At 38.3% G+C, this 26,789-nt stretch overlaps 2 protein-coding genes across 2 annotated transcripts in view; both read left to right on the top strand.

Moving 5' to 3' along the window:
• The window catches only part of c5 (complement component 5), a 30,221-nt gene extending 28,970 nt beyond the window's left edge, over positions 1-1,251 (top strand). Inside the window, exons 38-41 of the mRNA XM_065284282.2 lie at positions 85-174; positions 513-596; positions 740-881; positions 997-1,251. Coding sequence (XP_065140354.1) covers positions 85-174; positions 513-596; positions 740-881; positions 997-1,135 — 455 coding nt within the window. The 3' untranslated portion in view covers positions 1,136-1,251. The remainder of the gene's footprint in view (positions 1-84; positions 175-512; positions 597-739; positions 882-996) is intronic.
• Positions 1,252-4,639: 3,388 nt separating this feature from the next.
• The window catches only part of cntrl (centriolin), a 34,808-nt gene continuing 12,658 nt past the window's right edge, over positions 4,640-26,789 (top strand). The window contains exons 1-27 of the mRNA XM_073814767.1: positions 4,640-4,763; positions 5,315-5,445; positions 5,581-5,722; positions 6,430-6,616; positions 6,714-6,907; positions 9,895-9,933; positions 10,263-10,382; positions 10,464-10,638; positions 11,325-11,434; positions 11,593-11,787; positions 16,836-16,989; positions 17,254-17,474; positions 17,580-17,756; positions 20,027-20,161; positions 20,306-20,451; positions 20,560-20,740; positions 20,813-20,971; positions 21,201-21,359; positions 23,292-23,399; positions 23,490-23,625; positions 23,706-23,848; positions 23,926-24,097; positions 24,168-24,460; positions 24,585-24,742; positions 24,825-24,987; positions 25,074-25,204; positions 25,866-26,006. Coding sequence (XP_073670868.1) covers positions 4,740-4,763; positions 5,315-5,445; positions 5,581-5,722; positions 6,430-6,616; positions 6,714-6,907; positions 9,895-9,933; positions 10,263-10,382; positions 10,464-10,638; positions 11,325-11,434; positions 11,593-11,787; positions 16,836-16,989; positions 17,254-17,474; positions 17,580-17,756; positions 20,027-20,161; positions 20,306-20,451; positions 20,560-20,740; positions 20,813-20,971; positions 21,201-21,359; positions 23,292-23,399; positions 23,490-23,625; positions 23,706-23,848; positions 23,926-24,097; positions 24,168-24,460; positions 24,585-24,742; positions 24,825-24,987; positions 25,074-25,204; positions 25,866-26,006 — 4,094 coding nt within the window. The 5' untranslated portion in view covers positions 4,640-4,739. The remainder of the gene's footprint in view (positions 4,764-5,314; positions 5,446-5,580; positions 5,723-6,429; positions 6,617-6,713; positions 6,908-9,894; positions 9,934-10,262; positions 10,383-10,463; positions 10,639-11,324; positions 11,435-11,592; positions 11,788-16,835; positions 16,990-17,253; positions 17,475-17,579; positions 17,757-20,026; positions 20,162-20,305; positions 20,452-20,559; positions 20,741-20,812; positions 20,972-21,200; positions 21,360-23,291; positions 23,400-23,489; positions 23,626-23,705; positions 23,849-23,925; positions 24,098-24,167; positions 24,461-24,584; positions 24,743-24,824; positions 24,988-25,073; positions 25,205-25,865; positions 26,007-26,789) is intronic.

Here is a 26,789-nt window from a genome sequence, read left to right as displayed (position 1 = left end):
AAGAAGTGTAAAGATTGCACACCATAAGTGATCCATGAGTTTAATAGGAATAATAATTTATTGTTTTTTTTTTCTTTAAAATAGCGGAATGCTGCAACTTCAAATCTACCATTGATCCCAGTGTCACTGCTGAACAGCTCAAAAGGGATGTGTGCAGAGAAAACATTAAATATGGTAAATGTCTATCTTCACAATTCTGTTTCACAGTTTTGTATATGTGACAAAGTCTGTGAAAAAACACAGCTAAAGACCTTTTTTGTGATTTATGTTTTCTACATAAAATCGTCCTATATATTGTAAAGAACATTCTGTAAAATATAACCTTTATAGCTTTAACTGAGTAAAGTCATGTCAAAGATTAAAATCAATGTGAAGTGAAACTTTGATGCTCCTTATCTTATAGTTAGATTATGAGATTTTAGACTAAATTTTACATAATGGGTCACAAAATAACAAAATCAATAAAGTGATTAGTCTTAAATTCTAATGTTTGTGTTTTGTAATTTTTGCAGCTTTCAAGGTGTTAATAAGTTCATCTGAGACAGCAGGTGATTTTGTGATCTACAAAGCAATAGTTCAACAAGTCCTCAAAAAAGGCAAGAGTATATCAATATGATTTTTCTCAGTACATTATACAATACTATATATATTATTTATATGTTAATGTAACATAAGTTATGACGATTATTTTCCAAAATGACTTACCAACACATGCATCCTCTAAATGTGTTTTCTACAGAACAAACAGATGACATAAAAACAGACTCTGAGATTGAACTTGTTAAAAGGGTGACTTGCAGTTCAACAAACATTGAAGTTGACAAACATTATTTGATTCAAACTGCTCAAAGCATACAAACACGAGTGGGTCGTGTTTACAAGTAAGTTCTTATCTGTACCCCTGCAAAGCCAATAAGGCCGTCTTTCTCATGTTTATTTTATGCATTAAATTCTCTATAAGCAGGTATCTTATATTTTCTTGCAATGACATTTTAGGTATAAATTTCCTTTGGACTCGCAAGCTTGGGTGGAGTGGTGGCCGACCGAAACAGATGTATGCAGAGATGCTGCCTGTGGTCAATATATTAATGTTCTGGGTGATTTTGAATTTGATTTTTTGATTTCTGGCTGTTAAGATAGGCTACATAATAATGTTATAAGAGCTGATGTCTGTTGTTGTTTTATAACAACATCTGCTGTAATTGTTTGAGATTTTGTTTTAACAAAATAAAATTGTTTATGTCCACATAACGTTATAATGTAAATGTTGTGAAAATGTACAATTAGAGGTACAGTTTTTATAACTTTATTAAAACTTGTAAACAACATTAAAAAATATAAGGGGTACAATAATGAGTATAGCAATAGATATTGGGCAAAATGTGTCATTTCCAAATACTTTTTAAATTGGAAGATTAAAAATGTTTTAAATACTTATTCAATAACTTCAGCAAAGGTTCACCATTTTGTTTTGTTTCATAATTGGGTATTAATGATTAAAAATGTCCTTTTTCATTGCGACAAGCTAGGGCTATTTTCAACAGACACTTTTAGCAAGCGTAAACCTATGTAAGGTTACTAATTTCATCAAATTGAACAAAATTGAATACTTTCTCTTCTTAAAAATTAAAAGTTTAACTTAACTTTACCTCAGAATCGATCAGTCAAACGTCTTCTCACCAATGGGTCATCAATAATGCCTCGTGACATTTTAACAACGACAAAAATAATGATACATTATGGCCGCTTTTAAACAACAAAGTTTTAAATTGTTGTGTTCAAGTGACTTTTTAAAATTTAAAGTACAATCAAGCTAAATTTAAAATGATTAAACACGTAAAAAATATAAATAAATAAAACGGACAGTTGATTTCTGCACTAGACTCTTATTTTGAAGTATGTGTGGCTAGGTCACGTGATCCAAACATCACCGCGAATCGTTTAAGTGCCTTAGCGCCTGGTTGAAACCCCTCTTTTAACATTTAAACGCATGAACTGAAAATTAAATAGCTGTGAGAGTAGCAAAGATCAGATTCATGTATTTATTTATTCTGTCAAATGTTTAATGAGTGCCTCAAATGAACGTGATAAATCTGACGGTCTCTGCCTTATTGGAGTATTAAACGGTCGCCATGGAAACTGGACTAACAAAAGTTGACTAGTCTTTATAACCAGTGAAAGATCATGCAGTAAGGTGAAAAAATTCTGTTTTAATAAATTGTTATATATACAGTTATTTTGGTGTTGTGCATCGTATCTTTAAATGAAATAGTAGAGTGTTGTGTAATTTGTTCATACGTAAGTTATATAACGTTAGGTTCAGGATGAATGATGTAAAGTTAAGTATTCACGAATCGAATTAAAAAGCCTCTGAGGATCAAGATCCTAGTTTCGTGAGAGTAAAATGAATGAAGGGGGTCAGACTCGAAAAGGATCACCACCGGGAGGATTTAAATCGTCCAAGAGCCTTCAGAGCAAATCTGGGTCTCCCAACGCCATCTCATGGGCAGAGACTGAAGATGGATGTTATAAAAATAAAAACCGTGATGATGGTAAATAAGTTTATTTTTGTTTAAACATATCATTCAGTAATCTCACCTAACTATTATCTGTATAAGGGATCCAGCAATGTTAAACATCCAGCCCCCCCCCCCCCATATGAGTCCATGCATTCTTTCATCCAGAGATTTTAAAGGGATAGTTCATCCAAATTCTGGCATCATTTACTCACCCTCAAATTGTCCCAGACTTATACATTTCTTTGTTCTCCCAAACACAAATAAAGATATTTAGAAAAATATTTGCAGCAAAGCAGATCAGGGGCACCACTGACTTCCATTGTAGGAAAAATAATACTATGGAAGTCAATGGCACCCCTGATCTGTTTGGTTACAAAAAAAGCCTAAATTTTTTAATATGTGTTCGGCAGAAATATGAAATTTATACAGGTTTGGAACTAGCTAAATTTTCATTTTTGGGTGAACTATCCCTTTAAGTATACAGGGATTACTCGGATGCTTTTCATGTCCATGGTCATTGACAGCCCCCTAAATGCTTTTTACTGAATTTAGAATGTCACAATTGTGAACAAACGCAGTGGTGAGTGATTATGTTAACCCTTCAGATCCTAGAGCCACTGCTATTTACTAAATTTAACTAAACCTACAGTATACAGGTGCTGGTCATATAATTAGAATATCATCAAAAAGTTTATTCATTTCACTAATTCCATTCAAAAAGTAAAATTTATATATTATATTCATTCATTACACACAGACTGATATATTTCAAATGTTTATTTATTTTCATTTTGATGATTAAAACTGACAACTAAGGAAAATCCATAATTCAGTGTCTCAGAAAATTAGAATATTACTTAAAGGGACACTCTTTTATCACTTTTTTGAAAATCTGCTAATTTTCCAGCTCCCCCAGACTTAAACATTAGATTTTTACAGTTTTGGAATCCATTCAGCTGATCTCTGGGTCTGGCGGTACAACTTTTAGCATAGCTTAGCATAATTCATTGAATCTGATTGGACCATTAGCATCGCGCTTAAAATAACCACAAAAAAATGAGCATATTTTTTTTAAAAAGTGGAGTGTCCCTTTAAGACCAATACAAGTACAGATTTTTAGAAATCTGCGCCAACTGAGAAGTATGAACATGAAAAGTGCTCTAAAACTTCCTGGTATACGGCTGCGTTGACCTCAGAAAACGCAGTGGACCAACACCAGCAGATGAAATGGCACCCCAAACAATCACTGACTGTGGAAACTTTACACTGGACCTCAAGCAACATGGATTTTGTGCCTCTCACTCTTCCTTCAGACTCTGGGACCCTGATTTCCAAAGTAAATGCAAAATTTACTTTCATCAGAGAACATAACTTTGAACCACTCAGCAGCAGTCCAGTCCTTTTTGAAGGCGAGACGCTTTTGACGGTCTGTTGTTCAAGAGTGGCTTGACACAAGGAATGCGACAGCTGAAACCCATGTCTTGCATACGTCTGTGTTCACTCTTTGTGAATCTCCCCCACATTTTTTAATGGGGTTTGTTTTACAATCCTCTCCAGGGTGCGGTTATCCCTATTGCTCGTACACTGTTTTCTACGACATCTTTTCCTTCCCTTCGCCTCTCTATTAATGTGCTTGGACACAGAGCTCTGTGAACAGCCAGCCTCTTTTGCAATGACCTTTTGTGTCTTGCCTACTTGTGCAAGGTGTCAGTGGTCGTTTTTCGACAACTGTCAAGTCAGCAGTCATCCCCATGATTGTGTAGCTTACAGAACTAAACTGTGAGACCACTTAGAGGCCTTTGTTGTTGTTTTGAGTTAATAAGCTGATTAGGGTGTGGCACCATTTGTCTTCAAAATTGAACCTTTTCACAATATTCTAATTTTCTGAGAAACTGAATTTGGGATTTTCAGTTATAATCATCAAAATTGAAAGAAATAAACAATTGAAATATATCAGTCTGTGTGTAAGGAATGAATATAATATACAAGTTTTACTTAAACTTTTTGATGATATTCTAATTATATGACCAGCACTCGTATGTCAGCACAGCAGCACAAATCTCTAACCATTAGTATGTGAGATCTGCTCATATGCATTTACTTTTGCTTACAGACAAAAGAAAACACAAGGGAACAAGATACATCACAGAAGATCTAATCAGAAGATTGACTAAATGTGCCAATTTTGCCCTCGTGCGTACTCTGGATCTGTCCACATCTATGACTAATGACAAACACTTTAGGGTAAGATTTAATTGTAACCTTAAAGGGACACTACACTTTTTGAAAATATACTCATTTTCCAGCTCCCCTAGAGTTAAACATTTGATTTTTACCGTTTTGGAATCCATTCAGCCGATCTTTGGGTCTGGCGCTACCACTTTAAGCATAGCTTAGCACAATCCTTTGAATCTGATTAGACAATTAGCATTGCGCTAAAATAACCAAAGAGTTTAGATATTTTTCCTATTTAAAACTTGACTCTTCTGTAGTTACATTGTGTACTAAGACTGACAGAAAATTAAAAGTTGCGATTTTCTAGGCAGATATGGCTAGGACTATAGCGCGATGCTAATGGTCTAATCAGATTCAATGGATTATGCTAGCTATTATAAAAGTGGTAGCGCCAGACCCGGAGATCGGCTGAATGGATTCCAAAACGGTAAATATCAAATGTTTAACTCTAGGGGAGCTGGAAAATTACCATAATTTAAAAAAAAGTGGAGTGTCCCTAAACCGGATATAATTTCATATAGCATTAATATTGAACCCTGTCCCTTTAACTTTTTTTTCAGTATATTGAAAACTTGGACAAGTGTGAACACCTGCAGGTTCTCAACCTCAGTAACAATGGGATTGAACGAATCGAGAAACTTGAGAAACTATGCAAATTACGAGAACTCCACCTTCCCAATAATGCAATACAGTAAGAGACCGTGACACTTGTCTTTTATGAATACTATACAATAGTTCTCAATGGTTGTTCGTAGAGTGCTGTAGTTGTTAATCGTTTTATTTTGTGCTTGTTAATCGATTTATTTATTGTTTTATTTCACTGCAGAAAAATTGAAGGTCTAGAGCACATGCCATGTCTTCAGATTCTGAATTTGGCCTTCAACAACATTGAACATCTACCGATGTGGTTGGCAAAGAAGCTTAGATCCCTTCATACTATAAATCTACAGAGCAACAAGATATTCTCGGTAGGTTCAGTTTCTCATAAAAGTTGTTCTGCTTAATTCAGCTACTAAAGGGATAGTTCAGCCAAAAATGAAAACTACCCCATGATTTACTCACCCTCAAGCCATTCTTGGTGTATATGATTATCTTTTATCAGACAAACACAATCAGAGTTATATTAGAAAATTATATTTTAAGTTTTATAATGGTGGTAAATGGTGCTTCTGATTTGAAGCCCAAAAAGTCCATCCACCCTTCCCAGAAGCACTCGGTAACATTCACTAGAGAGTGCATTTCCAGGGTATAATGTAGGATGTAGTGTACAAGACGTAGTGGAGATAAGAAGCTACATCATACACTCGAAACGCACTCTCTTGTGAACGTGCGGCGGTCTTTATCGGAAGCTAGTTAAGTTTGTAAAGTTTTAAATATTTATATTAAGGCCTTTATTATCCCCCTGGAGCGAGAAGTGGATTACTTCTGTGAAGGATGGATGGGCTTTAAATCAGAAGCACCATTTACTAGCATATTAAAGCTTGGAACAGTCAGGACATTTTCTAATATAACTCTGATTGTGTTCGTCTGAAAAAAGATAATCATATACTTTGAGGATGGCTTCAGGGGGAGTTAATAATGGGGTAATTTTCATTTTTGGCTTTACTATCCCTTTAAATATCACATCCTAAAGTGTGTTAGGTAAAGGACTAATAGTGAGTTTTTTGTGATCTAGCTTCACGAGATGGCTAAACTGAAGCTTCTGAAGAACCTGACGAGTCTCACGTTAGCAGAGAACCCTGTTGCAGGCTTGCCCCACTATCACCTCTTCCTAATCTTTCATCTGAGGTCACTGGAGATTCTAGATGGGCAGCCAATCAGTGCACAGGAAAGAGAGGAGGCCCATCAGCGTTTTCACATGGGTACAACATCTCACCCATCAACATGGCCTACACATATTTGTACATAGTTGTTCAGTTAATTAGTTGTTCAAATCTGAGCCTCTTGCTGTCCTCACAGAGGAGGTGGAGCATCTGGAACAAGAGCTTGAGTTGAAGGCTGAGGAGATTTCCAGGTTGCAGAGAGAGCAGACAGCAGCACTGGATGAATTGGAGAGGCAGGAAAGAGCCAATCAAAACCTGAGGCAGAAAAACCAGGAGCAGCAGCGCAGCTACGAAGAGCTCAGGAGAGAACTGGACACTAAATCTGAATTGGTGGGTGATGTAGTCTTCGTTGACATCAACTATAGTGTGAGCAGGGGATGAAATGAAGTCAAAGCTTGAGGACTGGGTAATACAGTATGTGAGCCTGGACCACAAAACCAGTCATAAGTAGCACAGGTATATTTGTAGCAATAGCTAACAGTACATTGTACTGGGTCAAAATGATCTATTATTTCATGATATTAAGTAAAGATGATGTTCCATGAAGATATTTTGTAAATTTCTTACAGAAATATATCACATTATTATTTATCATTAGTAATATGTGTTGCTAAGCACTTCATTTGGACAACTTTAAAGGCGATTTTTTTTGTAACAAATAGTCTTATCCTAACAATACATATCATAACATACATCAATGAAAACATTATTTATAAATCTCAATTTCCAAATATTGCCCCCTATGACTTGATGTATTGGGGTCCAGGGTCATATATAGTGAATGGGCCATTCCTTTTGTCATTTGAAACATTTTATTTTCAATGGAACACAAAAGGAGCTTTTGAAAAACGTTGACCCCGGTTCTTTTTTGTTCAATAAAAAGTAAATGGGAACCGAGGTTGTTAGTCACTTACATTCTGCTTCACATATCCTGTTGTATTCCATGGGTGTGGAGACAACTATGTAGTGAGTAAATAGCAGGCATACATGAATACAAAATGTCAGTGCCAATACCGATATTCAGAATTGTATAAATTTCTTTGTTCTGCTGAACACAAATAAAGATATTTTTTAAAATGATCATAAACAAGCAGATCTGGGCCCCATTGACTTCCACAGTATTACTTTTCTGTACTATTTAAGTTAATGGTGCCCCAGATCTGTTTGGTTCCAGACATTTTTCAGAATATCTTTATTTGTGTTCAAAAGAACAAAGAAATGTATACAGGTGTGTAACAACTTAAATTAAGCAAAGGGTAAGTAAATTATTATTTCAAACTATCCGTTTAACTTTTTCCCCGCCAGCATTTTTTTTAAGTTGCCAGCTAACGCCAGCATTTTTATGATTTTCACAAACGTTTAATGCCTTACAGAAAATGTTCTTCTTTAAATTTATAAACATACAATATCTCAAATGAAAAAACAGACCCTCTGCTTAAAAAAACCCGTTTCATCCAACTTTCATTTGTTCTCTATTTATCACTTCTCAGATATGAGTTGGTTTCTTCAAAAATACCAAATTTTGAGCAAAAACCTGAGATAATTGTGTTTTTGTGAAGGACTTTTGATAGAGACCAGATTCAGAGCGCTCATCAAAACATACACAGAGTTTGAACTGTTTGCCCTTAGGGGATACTTTAGGTTTTATATTTTGGTTAAGAGCACCACCTGGTGGATAATAGCGGAAATACGGATTGGCGGAAAAACTCGTCATTGGCAGCGAAGGGTTTTCTTTAGGCGGGGAAAGAGTTAAGATAACTGTAGTGTAAAAAAATATTTTATGTAAATGGCTGCCATCTTTCATTTAAAAAATAAATACAATTTGATGTAAAGCTTTTCTACCTTATTTAATTCATTTACTTAATTTCCAAATCTCTTGAGCTTGCACTCTCAGTATTCAATGGGCACTCAAGTGTTAAGACTTTCCTAACTTTCCTTCCTCTCTGTTTTCAGCAAGCTCTCTCTTCTTACTCCACACATTATTCAGCTGCTCTAAAGGTACTTGGTGAATGGTGCTAAAAGGTTTTTGTGTTGCATCATTCATGAAAAACTAACCTCTTTTATAAATACTCAAAGGCACAGTATGTACGATTTTTGCATTAAAATATATAACCGATCCACGCTGCACCGTAGGCAGAAGTAGTACTTGTAGTATCGAGTATGCGACTCTGTTGTTGCTTCTATTAAAGGGACACTCCACTTTTTTAAAAATATTCTCATTTTCCAGCTCCCCTAGAGTTAAACATTAGATTTTTACTGTTTTGGAATCTATTCAGCTGATCTCCGGGTCTGGCGGTACCACTTTTAGCATAGCTTAGCATAATCCATTGAATCTGATTAGACCATTAGCATTACGCTAAAAATAACCAAAGAGTTTCAATATTTTCTCCTTTAAAACATGACTCTTCTGTAGTTACATCGTGTACTAAGACCGATGGAAAAATTAAAATTTTTGATTTTCTAGGAAGATATGGCTAGTAGGAACTATACTCTCATTCCGGCATAATAATAAGGAAATAATAGAAAATCACAAATTTTACATTTCCGTCACTCTTAGTATACGATGTAACTACAGAAGAGTAAGGTTTTAAATAGGAAAAATATCGAAACTCTTTGGTTATTTTTTAACGCGGTGCTAATGGTCTAAACAGAGTCAATGAATTATGCTAAGCTATGCTAAAAAAGGTACTGCCAGACCCGGAGATCAGTTGAATGGATTTAAAAACAGTAAAAATCAAATGTTTAACTCTAGGGAAGCAGGAAAATGAGCATGTTTTCAAAAAAAATTGAGTTTCCCTTTAAGACACACTGTGGGTTTACATTATAATGTATAGATTTTAATGTTGCGTTTACACCAGCAGCGGTAGAGGCGGCAAAAACGCGCTATTTGCGCGTATCTGGACGTTTGAACATTTGAGTGTACTCTCTTCATTCGTGCTTGAAAGACTAGAGAATTCTAATCATTTGAGAAATTCACGTGGAAATTCGCATCATGGGAGAGGCTTCTGCGACTCCGCTGAGACTCCACCACCCAGCTTGCTTCCTGTAATCACGTCACTACTACATCAAGGTCCTGATTGGTTAACGCGGCGCGGAAATAATAATAATAATAATAATCCGTGTGTAATCGCGTCTTTGCATTGACTCAATATGTAAATCACCAAATTACATATTGTGCCTTTAAATATCAAAAATATCTTCCCTCAGTGTAGCTCACTGAAACCTTCCACCCATGTTGCTTTTCTGCACTTTTCTGCACCTATGCTCTTGATTAAACTGTCTGCATGTCTTTCTTCACCCTTGCTCTTCAATCTCAGCTTCCACTTCACGCTCCTCTGCTGGATTCTCTGTGTCAGGTATCCATCCAGTCTGTTACCCATAAGCCACCCTGATCACTGTATGATGTCCACGTTGTTTTCTGTGCTTGCAGGTGCACATTAAGTTGTCCTGTGCTAGACAGTGATGTTGATGGTATGGCAATGCCATGATATTAAGCATGTTTCTGCATGTACAAGTGTTGATGTGTGCATGAGTATGGACAGTATTGTGATATACTTTATCTTCCACATAAGTGCATATAAAATCTCATTTTATGATGAGAGGTTTGTAGTAGAGTGTTGAGGATTAGTTTTGTGGTACAATAATTTTTTTTTTTTTTTTTTAATGACCTGTTCTCACTGAACAGCTGAAGCAGAAGACTGTGGAGTTGACCCGGGCCTGTCAGAAACACTATGAGCTGGAGCAGGAATTGGCCTTTCATAAAATAGATGCCAAATTTGAGCCTCTTCCATTTGGTCCAGACCCTGTAAGTTGATCAATGCCAGCTTTCTGAGTCAAATGATCAATTGCATTATCGCTGTTATTCCTGATTCTCCATGTTTTTCAGCAGGTGGAGATGGAGAACCTGTCTAGCGAGAGTCCTTACATAGGAAAGGCTTGTCAGAAAAGGAATAAACTGAATATCGTTTTAGAGGAGAGAGGTGCACAAGACCAAAAGCAGCACCTGACAGAAATAGATGCCCCGCGACAGGGTGGCGTTTCTAGAAATGTCCAGTTCAAAGGTAAATAGAATTGAATTTATATATTTATGCATTTGGCAGATGCTTTATCCAAGGCAACTTACAGTGCATTACAAGCTATAAAAAATGTTATCAGTATGTGTGTTCCCTGGGTTCAAACCCATGACCTTTTGCGCTGAAAACGCAATGCTCTACCAATGAGATATACAGGAACACCACAAATTTATTTAGGATATTTTGTTATCTATGGCAGGCATTTTCAAACTGGGGCCTCCATGAGGTTTTAGGGGCTCCCCAGAAAATCTTAGAGAAAAAAAGCATAAGAAAAATTGTAAAATGTATTTTATATTTCTCATTTCTTGGTTCATCCATTTCAGAATAATTACTTTCTCACTTATTGGGATTTATAAGGCAGGATTCCTTGTAAAGTTGGTAAGAAACAAAATTTATTGTCAAATTTTGGTTGCAGTACAAATACATTTGAATTGAAAATCTATATTTGAATGTTTATACATCCAGCATGTATTTGTTATACATAAATTATTTTTTAGGTATGGTTCCACACAAAAGGTTCATCATATTTGGGGGTCCTTAACATCATAAAGTTTGAAAACCCCTGATCTATGGCCTTCATAGATTTTTTTTAATAGTGCCTTAAATATCAAAATATTTTTTGAAGTAACTGTAAAACATCTCTGCACTTTTCCTAACATATGATTTGTTTTAAGCTGAGGAGCGATTGCAGCAATTACATGAAGAAATCGAAGAAAAAGAAAAGCAAATTCTCAGAGTCAGCGAGGAGCTTCGGCAGCTGGAGGAGACAGTTTCTCAAAGACGGGTGAGATGTTGCGCTTTCAAACATCTTCTGTGAACTTTGAATTGCATTGTCGTGAGTAAACCCTGTAATGGGAGGAGTACAGGTTAACATCTTTGATTAAATATGAGCTGCCCATATATACAGTATATCTGAATGTTTAAGGTGTCAATTTCACACAGATCGTTGAGGCGGAGAAGGATCAGCTCAGGCAGGAGCTTCAGAGAAGGATACAGAGGCTGGGAGCTCTTAGAGAAGAGATGAAGATCCTGGAAAAACAACAAGACAGACAGAAAACAGAGAAGAATCAAGCCCAGAATGAAATGGAAGAGCTGCTGAGTGTTTTACAAGGCCTGGATCCCAGTGACCCCAGATATGTCAGTTCCTGTCATTTCTATACATTATCTTGCTGTTTGAGCTTTTATGCCATTAAAGGCAAAGACTTTAGACAATTTTGAATGTAGACACTCTTTAGTATTAGTTTTTTCTGGGGGAAAAAAATCCATGCATTTAGCGTGACAATTACCTTTAGCTGCAGGAAGTATGTGAACAAATGGTTCCTCCATTTTGTCAGGGTTTACTAGACAGAACCCAGGCGCAGAAAACATTGCTTAACACAAAATTTGATTGATAAAAAGAAAAAACCCACGTGGACGAAACAGCTGAAACTTTACAAATACATAACTAAACAGGAAAAGATGCAGATCTCTCCAAAACAAACAAGCACAGGACGGCAAACACACAGGTTTTAAATGAAGGAACAAATTATGAGGGCAACAGGTGAGGGGAATTAAAAAAATAATGAGATAATTAATGAGGAGACGAGGGGGTGGGGTCTTGACAGGAGACCGGAGAGCACATGGCACGCCAAAATAGGCTACGGCCATGTGCTTCCACACAAAACATGGGACTGCCATGATCCTGACACAAAACTAGAAAAAGCATGACCATGAGAGGCATGTTTTGTGTGAAAGCACATGGCCATTTTCTGGTATGCCATGTGTCATACTCACCCTCATGTAATTTTAGGTGTATATTATGTTTTTTCTTCGGGCAAACACAATTAAAGTTAGATTAAATATTATCCTGGCTCTCCCTAATGCATTGAATTGTGCCTGATTTTGAAGCAATGCATGCTTCCATAATAAAAGTAACCCATACAACTCCAGTGGGTTCCAATATTCTGATGCAAAACGATACATTTATGAAAAAAATCAATTCATATTTTGAGCTTATTTAGTAATTGTTACAAAATGTATGTAACAGCTAACTTAAATCATGGGGGCACATCGATAACGGCAAGTCAGCATATGCATGTTTCATATGTGGTAAAATCACAATAATGCACTGCCTCAGTGGCTTAGGCCCTGTGTCCACCAAAGTGTTTTATCCTGAGGTCAGTGTATTTTTTCAATTGTTTCCAATGGAAGCCCAGTGTTTTTAAAAAGGGGCGGGACAAAGACCACACCAACCAACTGTGCATCGTACAATGACTGATAAACAAAACAGCAAAAAGATGTAAACAACACTGGTCCAGAAGCACTTCCTGTTTCAGTTTTTTAACACTAGATAAAACATGGGATAAAATACAACCAACAGAACATATAGAACTGAATCAAAAAGTTAAACAAACATCTTAAAGATAAAGGGCTGTTTATAGTTGCCAGGCAATAGGTCATTTAAGTAGTGAAAGTGACAAGCTTTTTTTTTATAAAAAAAGTGACAAGGTTTTTTTATAGTGAAGTGGATTATTGACACAAATCAATAATTTATCAAATGCCATAATGTTGTCCTCTAGAAGAAAGCATGCATGTGCATAAATTCTAAGAGAATTTTCATATGTGTGTGTGAACTATTCATTTAATACAACCCAACCATGCTAAAGTACACAATAAGCACAAAGCTATGATGCAAACATGCACAGCCCGCATAAAGGAGATCTCTTAAACTTAGTTTACAAGTCGGGAAGGATGGCATTTATCTAAATAAAAGAATATTTGAATAAAAATTTGTAACAACGCACTCAAGTCAGCATGCATGGATAAATGTTTCTCTGTTTCTTGCAGAAAAGTTTTTAAACAACTTTGTTACTTTTACCACCCAAGTGTGATCACTCACTTAAAGTAAAGTTTCTGCTTACTATACAGTATCATTTTCAAAAGCCATAACAAGTCGCTAAAATATATTTTATTCAGATGTTAATTAATTTGTTATATTTCTTTCTGATTTCAAATAATGAATTCGTTTGCCATTTAAATAGTGTTGTGTTGTGTTGTGTTGTGTTGTGGTGTGTTGTGTTGTCATACCTCCCTAACTACAAGGGTGACAATAATAAGATGACGTTCCCTATGGAGTTAATCGCTTCTATCCTATGATGCGCAGGATTAAAGAGACCACTGATTACAGGCATAAGATATTAAGGCGCTGTCCCTTTAAGAAACAAAGCAGCACTTCTGTCTTTAGGGGAAGCCTGTTGATGCTGTGGGCGGAGCCAGAGAGGTTCCTCACTCCCTGCCGGTCACGGCCTCAGACACTGATTGGCTGAATGGAAAAGTTTCCTGTGTTGATTCAAAGAGCGGAGCAGAAGGGAGAATGGGAATAGTGCAGGCATAGAGAAGGAGGGGGGTGGGGAATGATGTCCAAAGGAGGGGGCTACTTTAGTGATAGTTGGACTCTGAAGACGACAGCTTTAATGTTTAAAGTAGAGAACAAACCTTAAAGAGATAGAAAATCCTTCCCTGTTACATCTCTGAGGGGCAACAATAGAGGAAAACTGGAAATGTAGAGATAGAAAGCGAAAGAGATGGCAGCTGTACCGCTATAGTAAGTACCCCACTGGGGCAAAGGAGGGGCTCATGGTTGGCTGCTGTCAACCTACAGTTTAGAGCTGTTGAAGTTGTTTTAAGCAATTATTATTGGTATCGAACTTCATACACTTTTCAGTATTGAACTTCATTGCAGTATGATGCATATTTGGATTTTGGAATTTTGTATGTTACATTTCTTTTTAACAGGAAATTGCAAAGGAATTATGTCATGATATGCTCGCTTACATATTTGACATGCTTTTATTACATTTGAAAGCTGTTCGCGTAACAAAAATGCTCAGTGTTTTAACCCTTTTTCAATAAATACTAGAGGCTTGGAGTGTGCAAATAAGTATGTGAATAATACATTATGTGTAAATAATGCTAAATGAAAATGTTACGCTATAACTGTTTCCAGGAGTGAGATAAACTGCCAGGCTAGGAAGGGGAAGTGGAGGAGTGGAGAAAGTAAAGAATGCAGAAGTCCACAACTGTTTATCTGTTTTATACAGTACGCATAAAAGTTGAATAAAAGCAACTGAAGAAAAAATTATATATAAATGTTGATGGATCAACTTGTTCACATTGTTCTTATTATGGCAAACACAAGTGCATGTCCTCAACAGCATTGTAAGAACAAAAACCTGTGAAATGTCTTGAAATAAAACACCTGAACAATGTCTTATGGTGTGGTAAACGTATAAGCAGGTTGACTTAGCTCTGCTGAATTATTTAAAAATAATGCACACCAGCAGGGTGTAACTTATTTACAAAATTAAAATTTTATTTTTAAATAATTTTGAAATTAATGTTTTAGAGTAAATAATATAAAAAGCAGCCAATTAGAGCCCAGAATAGATGAAAAATTCTACAATATTTTTTAACAAGCATCCCAGATTAAGACCTCAACAAACTGCTTGATAAAATGACAAGAGTATTTTGCTAATTCTAGAGGAAGTGTATCTACTTTGAAGATGCTAAAATATAACATAGTTTTGATGTTTTTTGGATGCTTCTAGTCACAACATAATCCCTATATATATATACACTCCCCTAAAGGACTATTAGGAACACCATACTAATACTGTGTTTGACCCACATTCGCCATCAGAACTGCCTTAATTCTACGTGGCATTGATTCAACAAGGTGCTGAAAGCATTCTTTAGACATATTGGCCCATATTGATAGGATAGCAATCTTGCAGTTGATGGAGATTTGTGGAATGCACATCCAGGGCACGAAGCGCCCGTTCCACCACATCCCAAAGATGCTCTATTGGGTTGAGATCTGGGGACTGTGGGGGCCATTTTAGTACAGTGAACTCATTGTCATGTTCAAGAAACCAATTTGAATTGATTCAAGCTTTGTAACATGGTGCATTATCCTGCTGGAAGTAGCGATCAGAGGATGGGTACATGGTGGTCATAAAGGGATGGACATGGTCAGAAACAATGCTCAGGTAGGCCGTGGCATTTAAACGATTGGCACTAAGGGGCCTAAAGTGTGCCAGAAAACATCCCTCACACCATTACACCACCACCAGCAGCCTGCACAGTGGTAACAAGGCATGATGGATCCAAGTTGTCATTCTGTTTACGCCAAGTTCTGAGTCTACCATCTGAATGTCTCAACAGAAATCAAGATTCATCAGACCAAGCAACATTTTTTCAGTGTTCAATTGTCCAATTTTGGTGAGCTCGTGCAAACTGTAGTCTCTTTTCCTATTTGTAGTGGAGATGAGTGGTACCCAGTGGGGTCTTCTGCTGTTGTAGCCCATCTTCCTCAAGGTTGTGCGTGTTGTGGCTTCACAAATGCTTTGCTGCATACCTTGGTTGTAACGGTTATTTCAGTCAAAGTTGCTCTTCTATATCAGCTTGAATCAGTCGGCCCATTCTCCTCTGACCTCTTGCATCAACAAGGCATTTTCGCCCACAGGACTGCCGCATACTGGATGTTTTTCCCTTGTCACACCATTCTTTGTAAACCCTAGAAATGGTTGTGCATGAAAATCCCAGTAACTGAGCAGATTGTGAAATACTCAGACTCACCCGTCTGGCACCAACAACCATGCCAAGCTCAAAATTGCTTAAATCACCTTTCTTTCCCATTCTGACATTCAGTTTGGAGTTCAGGAGATTGTCTTGACCAGGACCACACCCCTAAATCCATTGAAGCAACTGCCATGTGATTGGTCGGTTAGATTATTGCATTAATGAGAAATTGAACAGGTGTTTCTAATAATCCCTTAGGTGAGCGTATATGTTGCTAAGTTCATGTATGTAAAAAAAGGCTGATGACAGAATGAAGAAAGTTGTAATTGTAGAAGTTTATCTATTGATCTTGCACACCAGGGGTCTGATCTATAAAAAAACAAACTTGACGGGAGAATGGGCTTGCGGGGTGGGATCTAAGGATGATTCATGTATGCACACTTGCAGGTGATCTGTGATTTATAAAGGGAACATTGCCTTGTTCTATAAGTCTTATTATTTTTTGGCGTATGCAATTTTTGTCTTTTGTGCGTAGGTGGACTTTTAGTAGGGATCCTATGCACAGTTTTATAAAAGAGACCCCAGGTGAATTACTCCTCTCTTTCTTTCTGTCTTTACACATTTAGGACCATGTGAAGGCTCAGCTGTCTAAAATAAAACAGCTGCTGGCCATCATGAGCAGAAAACACCAGGAGCTGGAGAGCAGGTTGGATGATATGATCACACGCATCCACAATGAAACTCAGGAAATTAAACAATTGGAGCAACAACTTACTGATGGTAATTATAAATAAAAATGCATGAAGAATAAGTTCAGAAACCTAGAATTGATGTATGGATGATGATGATGATATAACAAGTATTTGGATGGTCATGTGGACCTCATCATGCCTGTCCACATGAATCTGCAAACTTTATTTAAACTGTTTTTTCCTATGCCTCTGATATGAATCATTTGTGATAATCGAAGTGCTTTGATTTCTTTAGAATCCATATGTTAGGAAAGTTTCAAAAATACATTTTTAAACATCTCCATTCCTTCAGGTCAAATAGCTGCTAATGAGGCGCTCAAGCGTGACCTGGAGGGCATCATCTCAGGTCTCCAGGAGTATCTGCAGGGAGTTAAGGACCAAGCACGAAGAGCCCAGTCCCAATGCAGGCATCTGCAGAGGGAGAATGAGGCTCTTCAGCGCCTCCTTCGTGAGAAGGAACTACTTTGCACGCAACTGGAGACCGAAGCACTGAATGCCGAGAGCTCCCAGAAGGTCGAAATCAGTTCTGAAACTGAATGAAATGTTCACATGGTTATCATTTTGTGACACGTTGATTCTGTTCTGACGTTAAACTGGAAGTTGCTGATTTTTTGGTAGGAGCTTAAGCGTCAGCAGCAGGAGTTGGAGGCTCTGAGGAAGGAGAATGAGGAGTTCAGGCGGGCTCAGGGGCAGGTCAGTGAATATGAGACAGAACTGGAGAGACAGTGGCAGGAGAGAGATAGTCAGGCCACACAACTGCAGGAGGAGCTGGACAGACTGCGGCGACTCAGTCAGGTAGGAAATCTCTTTATGACTTGCACAGGGTTCAAACATTCACCAAGTGCCAAATGCAAGTAAAAATTTGCTGCCCAGTTGAGGTCTGAATATTTAAGGAATTGCTTGCAAAAAAACTGCATGTTTTAAAGGAAAACACCACCGTTTCTTAATATTTTACTATGTTCTTACCTCAACTTAGACAAATTAATGCATACCTATCTTTATTTAATGTGTGCACTTAATCTTTGTATAGCGCGTTGTGAATGTGTTAGCATTTAGCCTAACCCCATACATTCCTTAGGATCCAAACAGGGATAAATTTAGAAGCCACCAAACACTTCCATATTTTCCCTATTTAAAGACTGTTAGATGAGTAATTACACAAGTAAGTGTGGTGGCATAAACCACAACGTGGCGATTTTTTAAGCGGATAAAAAATGAGAACTATTGTATGGCGGAAGAGCCCATAGTTTGCAGCACTTCGACCTTGGGCGCAGTAATATTGACAGAAGTTTGAGCGAGAGGGGAAGTAGTCAGGAGTGATGATGTTACTGCACGCCGAGGTCGAAGTGGTGCAAACTAAAGCCCGATTTATAGTCGTGCCTAAGTTCTACGGCGTAGGCTATCCGTAGCCTGTGCGTAGCTCTGCGTAGCCTGATGTGCACCTTGCAAAAATTTTAACAGAGCGTCAGATCTACGCGGACCGCAAGCGCTGTGATTGGTCCACCAGAACCCCTCTCGTCAGGTAAAAAAACTGCGTCATATGTATTTCTGTTTGTGACAGTGAAAACAAAATGAGCCAAGTTGAGGAGTGATTTAACTCAAACTGCATCAAAAGTCGTTGTTTATTTACTTCCATCATTGCTGGTCTTCTCAAATTATACACAACATAATTTGCTGTTTCTTCTTCGTTTGTGGGTTAACTTGCTAAGCTTCTTCTTCTTTGACGTTCGCGCTGCTAGTACTGTGGTTACACGCGTGGTTACTGCCTACCAGCGGTCTACACGTGTGTTTGCACGTCGACGCGGACGACGACGCAAAAGTATAAATGAAAACCGACACGGAACCTACGCCCTCGCGGCTAGGCCGTTGGACCTACGCACAACTATAACAAGCCCTTAAGTGCTCTTCAGCCATACAATATAGTTCTCATTTTTTATCCACTTAAAAAATCGCCATGTTGTGGTTTGTGCCACCATACTTACTCGTGTAACTACTCATGTAACAGTCTTTAAATAGGGAAAACATGGAAGTGTTTGGTGGCTTCTAAATTCATCCCTGTTTGGATCCTAAGGAATGAACGGGGCTAGGCTAAATGCTAACACATTCACGACGCGCTGTACAAAGATTAAGTGGAAAAAGATAAGTGTTTATAAATGTATCTAAGTTGAGGTAAGAACATAGTAAAATATTAAATGATGGTGGTGTTTCCCTTTAAATTGGTGTGAAATAATGAAATCAGAAAAGTTAAAATGGTCTCATAAAGTTTTATTACCGTCTCATGCTTGTAACAACTTTGACCTTGTCCGAAAATTTACCATTAGATGTTAAAGCTGCAGCAATGCAGTGATCACAGACATCAGATTTATACGCGCAGAGTAGCTGGGCGGAGCACAACGCACATACAAAAAATTACACCGCAAATAATCAGCAATTTTATAGTTCAAACAGAGATGGCGATAGAGAGGCCAAACCTACAAACTGCAGCATTAAGGTCGGTTCACATTACATCTTTAGCGTGTGGAAATATGTTATTTTGAATGAAAACGCACAGCAAGCGCGCTCAAATAGAGAACAACGCGCTTGCTGTGGGACATGCCCTTTTTTTTTAGGCGCCGCAGCAAGTTGAAAGTACTTCAACTTTTCAGAATGCCACATCAAAAGTGTGTTGCAAAGAAGGAGTTCTCCTTGCTGCTTTAGACTAGGGTGGCCATTCGTGCCAATTCCACCGGACACGTTCCGAACAGGATTTCGGGTGCGTTCTCCAGAAGTCGCGTTGTTAGACCACATACGTCATCGAGGTTCTCACGTTTCTGTTAAAATACATTAGAAAATTACGATTTATTTCTTTTAAGACATATAATCATTGTAGTTTCATTCTTACCTTGAAATGTAACATTTGCTTTTCTGAAATTGAACCCGAAATATTAAACCTTGATGACGTATGCGGTTGACCAACGCGACTTCCGGAGAACGCAACCGAAATCCTGTTCGGGACGTGTCTGGCGGAACTGGCACCAATGGGCACCCTACTTAAGACGCAAAATGTGAACTCTGTGTATGTACAGATGGAGCACTCTGCACTGCAAGCAGAGCTTCAAAAGGAACGGCAGGCTAAAGAGAACGCTTTAACACAGATGCAAATGGCTGCCGACAGAGAACTGGAGAACGGGGAACTACTGCAACAGGTCAACACCCTACAGGTGTGTTTTTATACAAGGATCATACAAGGATGTGTGCACTTATTCTTACTCTTATTCATGGGCCACAATTTTATTTAATTTTTAATTCGAAACCACTATACAAATTGACACCAAACATAAACAAATATGTCACTGGCTGCACAGGAGGAGAAAGACTTCCTTAAAGAGAAGGTAGATGCACTTCAGAGTGATTTGGAGCAGGCCAGGGCCAAACTGCTGTGTCCAGTCCGTTTGATGAAAGATCTCGAAGAGCTGAAGAGAAGCATATCTGCAGGACAGGAGGAACTGAGGTACAGTTTGATGTTCTTATTACAGTACATATATCATCAAGGTTGTCCGGCTACAGGTGTATCCATCAGATGGTGAAATTAATAGCTTTCTCTTCCATCCTACACCAGCTTTGAACACCTTGGAGAAGCAGTGAACAAGAGTTTCATGGAGCTACAACAGGAAATCCATCGTTTAGTATCAGCAGCCCAGAGAGACAGAGATGAAGCCCAGCAGAGCCAAGACGTGCTCACTGGAGAGGTGAGATCTCTCAGAGAGAGACTCAGGAGATACCAGGTGGATCAGACTCAGGTGAGGACTTTAACCAACAAACTGCATTCTTGTTATCTAAGTTGAATGTGATGCTGATCGTCCTGACTCCAGCAAGCAGCAGAGAGGCAGAATGAGGAGGCGGAGCTCCAAAGATTGAGGGAGGAGCTAGAAGATGCCCATGAGCAGCAGTACTTGATGCTGCAGCGCCTAGAGGACACAGAAATCGAAAGGGATCGCCTGCTTGCCGAATTAGAGGAGCAAGATAAACAGGTGACATAATAGCTAGGATAAAATTTTAAAGGATCACTCAGAATCCCGATAATTTACTCAACCCAATGTCCAAAATGTTGATGTCTTTCTTTGTTCAGTCGAGAAGAAGTTAAGTTTTTTGAGGAAAATATTCCAGGATTTTTCTATTTTCAATCATTATTTTTATAACAAATATAAATAACTAGGGGAGTATCAGCAGCTCCGTATTAATGTTTTTCGTGTTCTTTAGATGAAGGCTGAGGATAGCCAGACTCAAGAGCAGTTTGAGAAGCTCAGAAGATCATTCTCCACGGCTGACAGAATGGCTGCTCAACAACTCAATGCCGCCAAAGACAAACTTCACTCTCTCCACAGCACTATAGAGAAAATACATCTGGAGAGAACAGAGGTAAGACACAGTAGGTATGTTTACATGTAGGGTTGCCAACTTTCTCAGTCTGAAATACCAGACAAAAGATGGCCTGTCGTGGAACGTCTTGTACGGGACAAATAAATTAGGCTTAAAATACAGGACATCCTGGCTAATATGGGACAGTTGGCAACCCTACATGCAAACAAATAATCCGTTTGTAATCGTACATTCTACAGCGTTCATACTTTCATAACATTACATAAAGCAATAAAATAGCATTGTGCCTTTCGAAAACTGTTTAATACGGTGGCCCTGAAGTGCAAACCACAAAAACAAATGACTAAACAACAACAACAAATTAAAAAACACCACAACAAATTAAAAAACACTGCAACAAATTAAAAAACAACAACAAATTAAAAAAACACTACAGCAAATTAAAAAACACTACAGCAAATTAAAAAAACACAACAACAAAATAAAAAACAAATACAAAATAAAAAACACAACAGCAAGTTAAAAAAACACTACAGCAAATTAAAAAACACAACTACAAATTAAAAAAACACTACAACAAATTAAAATCACAACTACAAATTAAAAAAACACTACAACAAAATAAAAAACCATAACAAAATAAAAAACACAACAGCAAGTTAAAAAAACACTACAACAAATGAAAAAAACACTACAACAAAATAAAAAACCATAACAAAATAAAAAACACAACAGCAAGTTAAAAAAACACTACAACAAATTAAAAAACACTACAACAAATTAAAAAACAACAACAAATTTAAAAAACCACTACAGCAAATTAAAAACCACTACAGCAAATTAAAAAAACACTACAAAAAATAAAATAAAAAAATTGTTGTTGTGGTTTGCACTTCAGGGCCACCGTATGAGGGAGCTTGTAATGCGTGCGGATTCCTTCTCGCACGCACGTGTGGCATGGACTCATTCTAGCACCTGAACTTGTAAAATGTGTGGCTTGGACATTTCCTTGCACTAGAGAGATTGTTAGGCGCACAGATGGTTAAAACCAGCAAATTTGTTGTTCCCACTCCCTGGTACGCCGGGATTTAATGACGCGCTCAGATTAATGGCATCAGTTTTAAGAAGGTTGTGGTCATGAAAGTGCTGCTCTTGATTCTTTTTTGTCCACCAATCAAGTGACTTGTCATAAATAAGTAAAAATGAACAAATAAATAAATGAGTAAACTACTGCCCCGCCCCCCAATACTATCGTGTATTGGCGATCTCACATGCTGACGATAGGACGATCTCAAAATTGGGTATATCGCCCAACACTACTACGTAATATCATTGCGCCTCCTAAAGCCATGTTACGGCAGCAAAGTCCTTGATTATTACGTTGGAATGAGAGTATAGTTCCTAGCCATATCTGCATAGAAAATCACAACTTTTAATTTTCCTACAGAAGAGTCTGTAGGTCTGTAGTTTTAAATAGCAAAAATAACTCTGGTTATTTTTGAGCGTGATGCTAATGGTCTAATCAGATTCAATGGATTGTGCTAAGCTATGCTAAAAGTGATCGCGCCAGACCAGTAGATCAACTGAATGGATTCCAAAAAGGTAAAAAACAAATGTTTAACTCTAGGGGAGCTGGAAAATTAGCATATTTTCAAAAAAGCGTCCCTTTAACATAGCCAATGTTGAGGTAACTGTTGTAGATTAACAATAGAAACATGGCGGCTCAAAATGGCGACTTCCATGTAAGGGGACCCGCGGTGTAATAAAAACATATCAGTTCATTATATACAGTCTTAATACATCCTTAAAAGTGCAGTTATCTATCTTATAATGCATTTCTGTCAATAGATCCTAAATTTTACACACTCCACCTTTAATTGACGTCAAAGAAAATATTACTGAAAAGACTAAAAGACTAAATTTTATGGTATGTCTTTAGTAATGTGGTGAAACGAACTTGTGTGTGTTTAGAATGAAGAGGAGCTTGAGAGCACCAAAATTCAGGCTGCTCAAGCCATTCAGGGTTTGACTAATGCTGAAGCAGAGATCCGGGTTCTCCAGAAGCTTCTGAGAGATAGGGTAATGTATAGTAACTATCTTGGCTTGGTTATTTTCTGTCAGGTTCCTCGCTGCCGTATGTTCACGCTTTCTGGTTTCTCTTGTTCGTAGCTTCACGAGACAGACAGGAACCCACGCAACGTCTCAAACTTTCGACAGCAAGAATTGGACAGATTAAACCAAAGCCTGAAAAAACAACAAGCCCAGACCAAACGCCTCAGAGGTCAACTTGCTCAAGCCAACGAAGGTTTGCATGCATTGTAGCTTTATCATAAAAAGAAACACAGAAAATGTCAACATTTATTGGTGTATATTGTGTTTGTGTAGCTAACAATGAAAATCTGCAAGAGCTGTTGGAAGAGATCGGAGCTTTGCGGGAAAAACTGCTGCAGCAGAATAACTACCTGTCCAGTTTAGGACATCCCAGACCCAACACTGGATACTGGTACTATGTACCATCAAACCAAAATGTAAGATTTGTGACTTTAGCATTAGCATTTCAATTCTTTCTTTGCCATTTTTTAAGCCACACATTGTTCATCCTCAGGCTCCTAGTCTGGGATCTCTGGGAACACAAGACTCAGGATTAGACTCTGTTCTCCATCATTCCCCAGAAAAAGGTCGGCGGTCCAGTCACAGAGCACACAGGGATAGAAGACCACCTGTTAATGGTGGATACTGGGTTTATTCCCCACATCCACACACTCGTGCCAGAAGAGGTAAGTTCCCAATAATTTTTTTTATAGACCTTCACACAAACCTATAATTTTGGTGTCCTGTGTTTCACAGATGCTCAGATGTTCAGAGACAGTGGAAGAGAAAGTGATGGGGAGGGTGTGTCTCCTGTCGCAGGCACTGCTGGGTTTACTCTCCCTGATAGTACCGCTCCTCCTCCTCCTTCTAGCTCAGTTATGTACAATCACACTTTACCTGGCCTTCCCATTGGATCAAGTACGGTTCTGTATGGGCCGCCCCCTGATGGAGCCAGGCTTGTATACGGGCCTCCTCCTCCCAGCAATCTTACTATTCCTCTGGTGCCCAATGGAACGCTGCACTGTAATGTGCCTGGACATCAGGATTTGGTGAGCGATATGCAGTGTTATGCAATGTTATACCTGTATAAAATAGTTTTAGACAGGGTCGTTGTGTTTTAATGAATCCATAAATATATCTTGTTTCCTAAAATGAGTTGTTTGTTTGGTGTAGGAGCGAGATCTTAAGAACGCAGAGTGCAGACTGAGAGATGAACATGCCGATAGACTTCACGGTGAGAAAGCGCAGCTCGCACTGCGGGAGAAAACAGCAGATCTGCAGAGGGAAATCAAACGTCTGCGCAGAACTGTCCACACGCTAAAGCACCACACGTACGTCAGCAGTAGTCTGGTACTACACTGTTATGCATTTGTTCTCATTCCAAATGTGACTTTTAATTGCTTGGTTCATCAGGAGCAGGCCGGAAAGCTCCACATCTCATACAGAGGAGGAGCAGTGCTTGTCAGGAGAGGTGGAGTGCGTGGAGAAGACCCTTCTGAAGCGTAGAGCCGAGCTCAGAGAGGCTGACCGACTGCTGCTTGAGGCCGAGACAGAGCTCAGAGACACCAGAGCCAAAGTCTGACATCAGTCTTTCCATAATAACCTTATATGCATTAACTTCCTGTTAGGAGAATGCTATTTGATGCACGTGTCCTTTTGTAGACTAAAGAAAATCTGCAGCGTTACAATGAGGCCAGGAGACAAGTGGAGGAGACAGAACGAGAGCTGTTGGAGATGGAACGGAGAGCTCGAGACAGCGCTACAAAGCTGGTACACGGCAAACAACAGCTCAGGTAACACTATTGGCTGCATTTCATTTACAGCGGGATGTGAAATAATCTTTCTCCTTTTGAGATGAAGTCTTAAAGGCGGAGTGCACAATATCTAAAAAACGCTTTGGAAAAGAGAGTCGGGCCGACTACCAAAACACACTTGTAGCCAATCAGCAGTAAGGGGTGTGTTTACTAACCGACATCGTTGCTTGAGTTGCGTATGTGTGGGGCGGGTCTATCAAAAGAAGGTCCATATTTTATTGGGGTAGAGGCGTGTGTGTTTAGGTGATTTAAATGTCAACATTGGCTTTCAGAGATCATGGACCCTGCTTTTAAATGGCACATACCCATTTTTAAGAAAATTTTTCATTGTAGGGTGGTTTTGTTCAGAAGCTGCCAACACACATTTATGTTCTTGTAAAAGTGGATTTTGCATAATATGTGTCCTTTAAGGGAATTCCAAGTTAAATAAAATTCAAATGGATCTACTGTTGAACTTTTCCAAGTAGAATTAAAAAATTACGACATTCTCACTTGAATGGAGCACCGCAAGAAAACCTACTTCAATGTATTTATACTTCCAGAATAAGTTTATATATTAACCATTTTTAGTGTACTGTGAGCATCAAATTGTTTCAGCTGAAGACTTTGCTAGTTGAAAACCTGTGCATGTTGACTGCAGGAATGTTCAAGAGGAAGTTCTGGAGCTACAGAAAAGGAAACAGGAACATGAACACACCCTACAAGATGTGGAGGAGATAATCACATGTCGAGATGCAAAGTTTCAAGAAGTCAACAGAAAGCTGGAGCGAGCGACTGACAGGTGATCCAACATTTCATTTCAGTTAATCACTGAATGCAGAGCCAGTTTCATAAACTAGTCTTACAAGTAAGATTTTTTTCAAGAATGGTCATAACTTTTTAAGTAACATAAAAAGTAGACTGGTCAAATCTGAATCTGTAAATTAAGACTGATTAGCCCTAACTAACTGCTAGTAAATCAGACTAGCTCTTAAAGGAGACATATCATGCTTTTAAGTCTGTCCTTTTTATATATAAATCATCTATTTTAGGTCTATATAAAGCGGAACTGCAATGCTTTGGTCTGAATTCCTCATTATTATAGCCCCACAGGCCCCCTTTTTACCCCTTTTCTGATGTGCATCTGAGAGCAACTCATTTTGGTGCGGTCTTTTTAAATGCACGTCATACCCTGCCCCCTCTCCAGGTTGCAGAGGTGACACTCGGTTAAACTCCACCCCGTTCGGCCATTTTTGTAGTTTTATAGCAGAGATACGATTATCTAGCGGCACAGAAACTTTATATTCACTCGTTATTCACAAAATGTCAACAACGGAAGACTTGTCCATCCAGCCGTACATGTTCGAGCCAGAGTCGGAAACGGAGCGAGATGAATATGAAGACGACGAACCTGCAGAACAACGTCTTCATATGGAGGTATCGCAATGGTGTGAGGCTGCAGCCTCCGGAGGACGCATTTCTTGGCTGCATACGTCATCAAGACGGTCTTATTTCAGAATATTAACAATTATAAAGTTTACTATTATTCTTAGTTAATCGTAAGTTGTTGTAATGTGCTCATGAC

The sequence above is a fragment of the Paramisgurnus dabryanus genome, chromosome 5 (assembly GCF_030506205.2).
Source record: "Paramisgurnus dabryanus chromosome 5, PD_genome_1.1, whole genome shotgun sequence".
Classification (NCBI taxonomy): domain Eukaryota; kingdom Metazoa; phylum Chordata; class Actinopteri; order Cypriniformes; family Cobitidae; genus Paramisgurnus; species Paramisgurnus dabryanus.
Note: the sequence above shows the minus strand (reverse complement) of the source record. Positions and strands in the feature narration are given on the sequence as shown.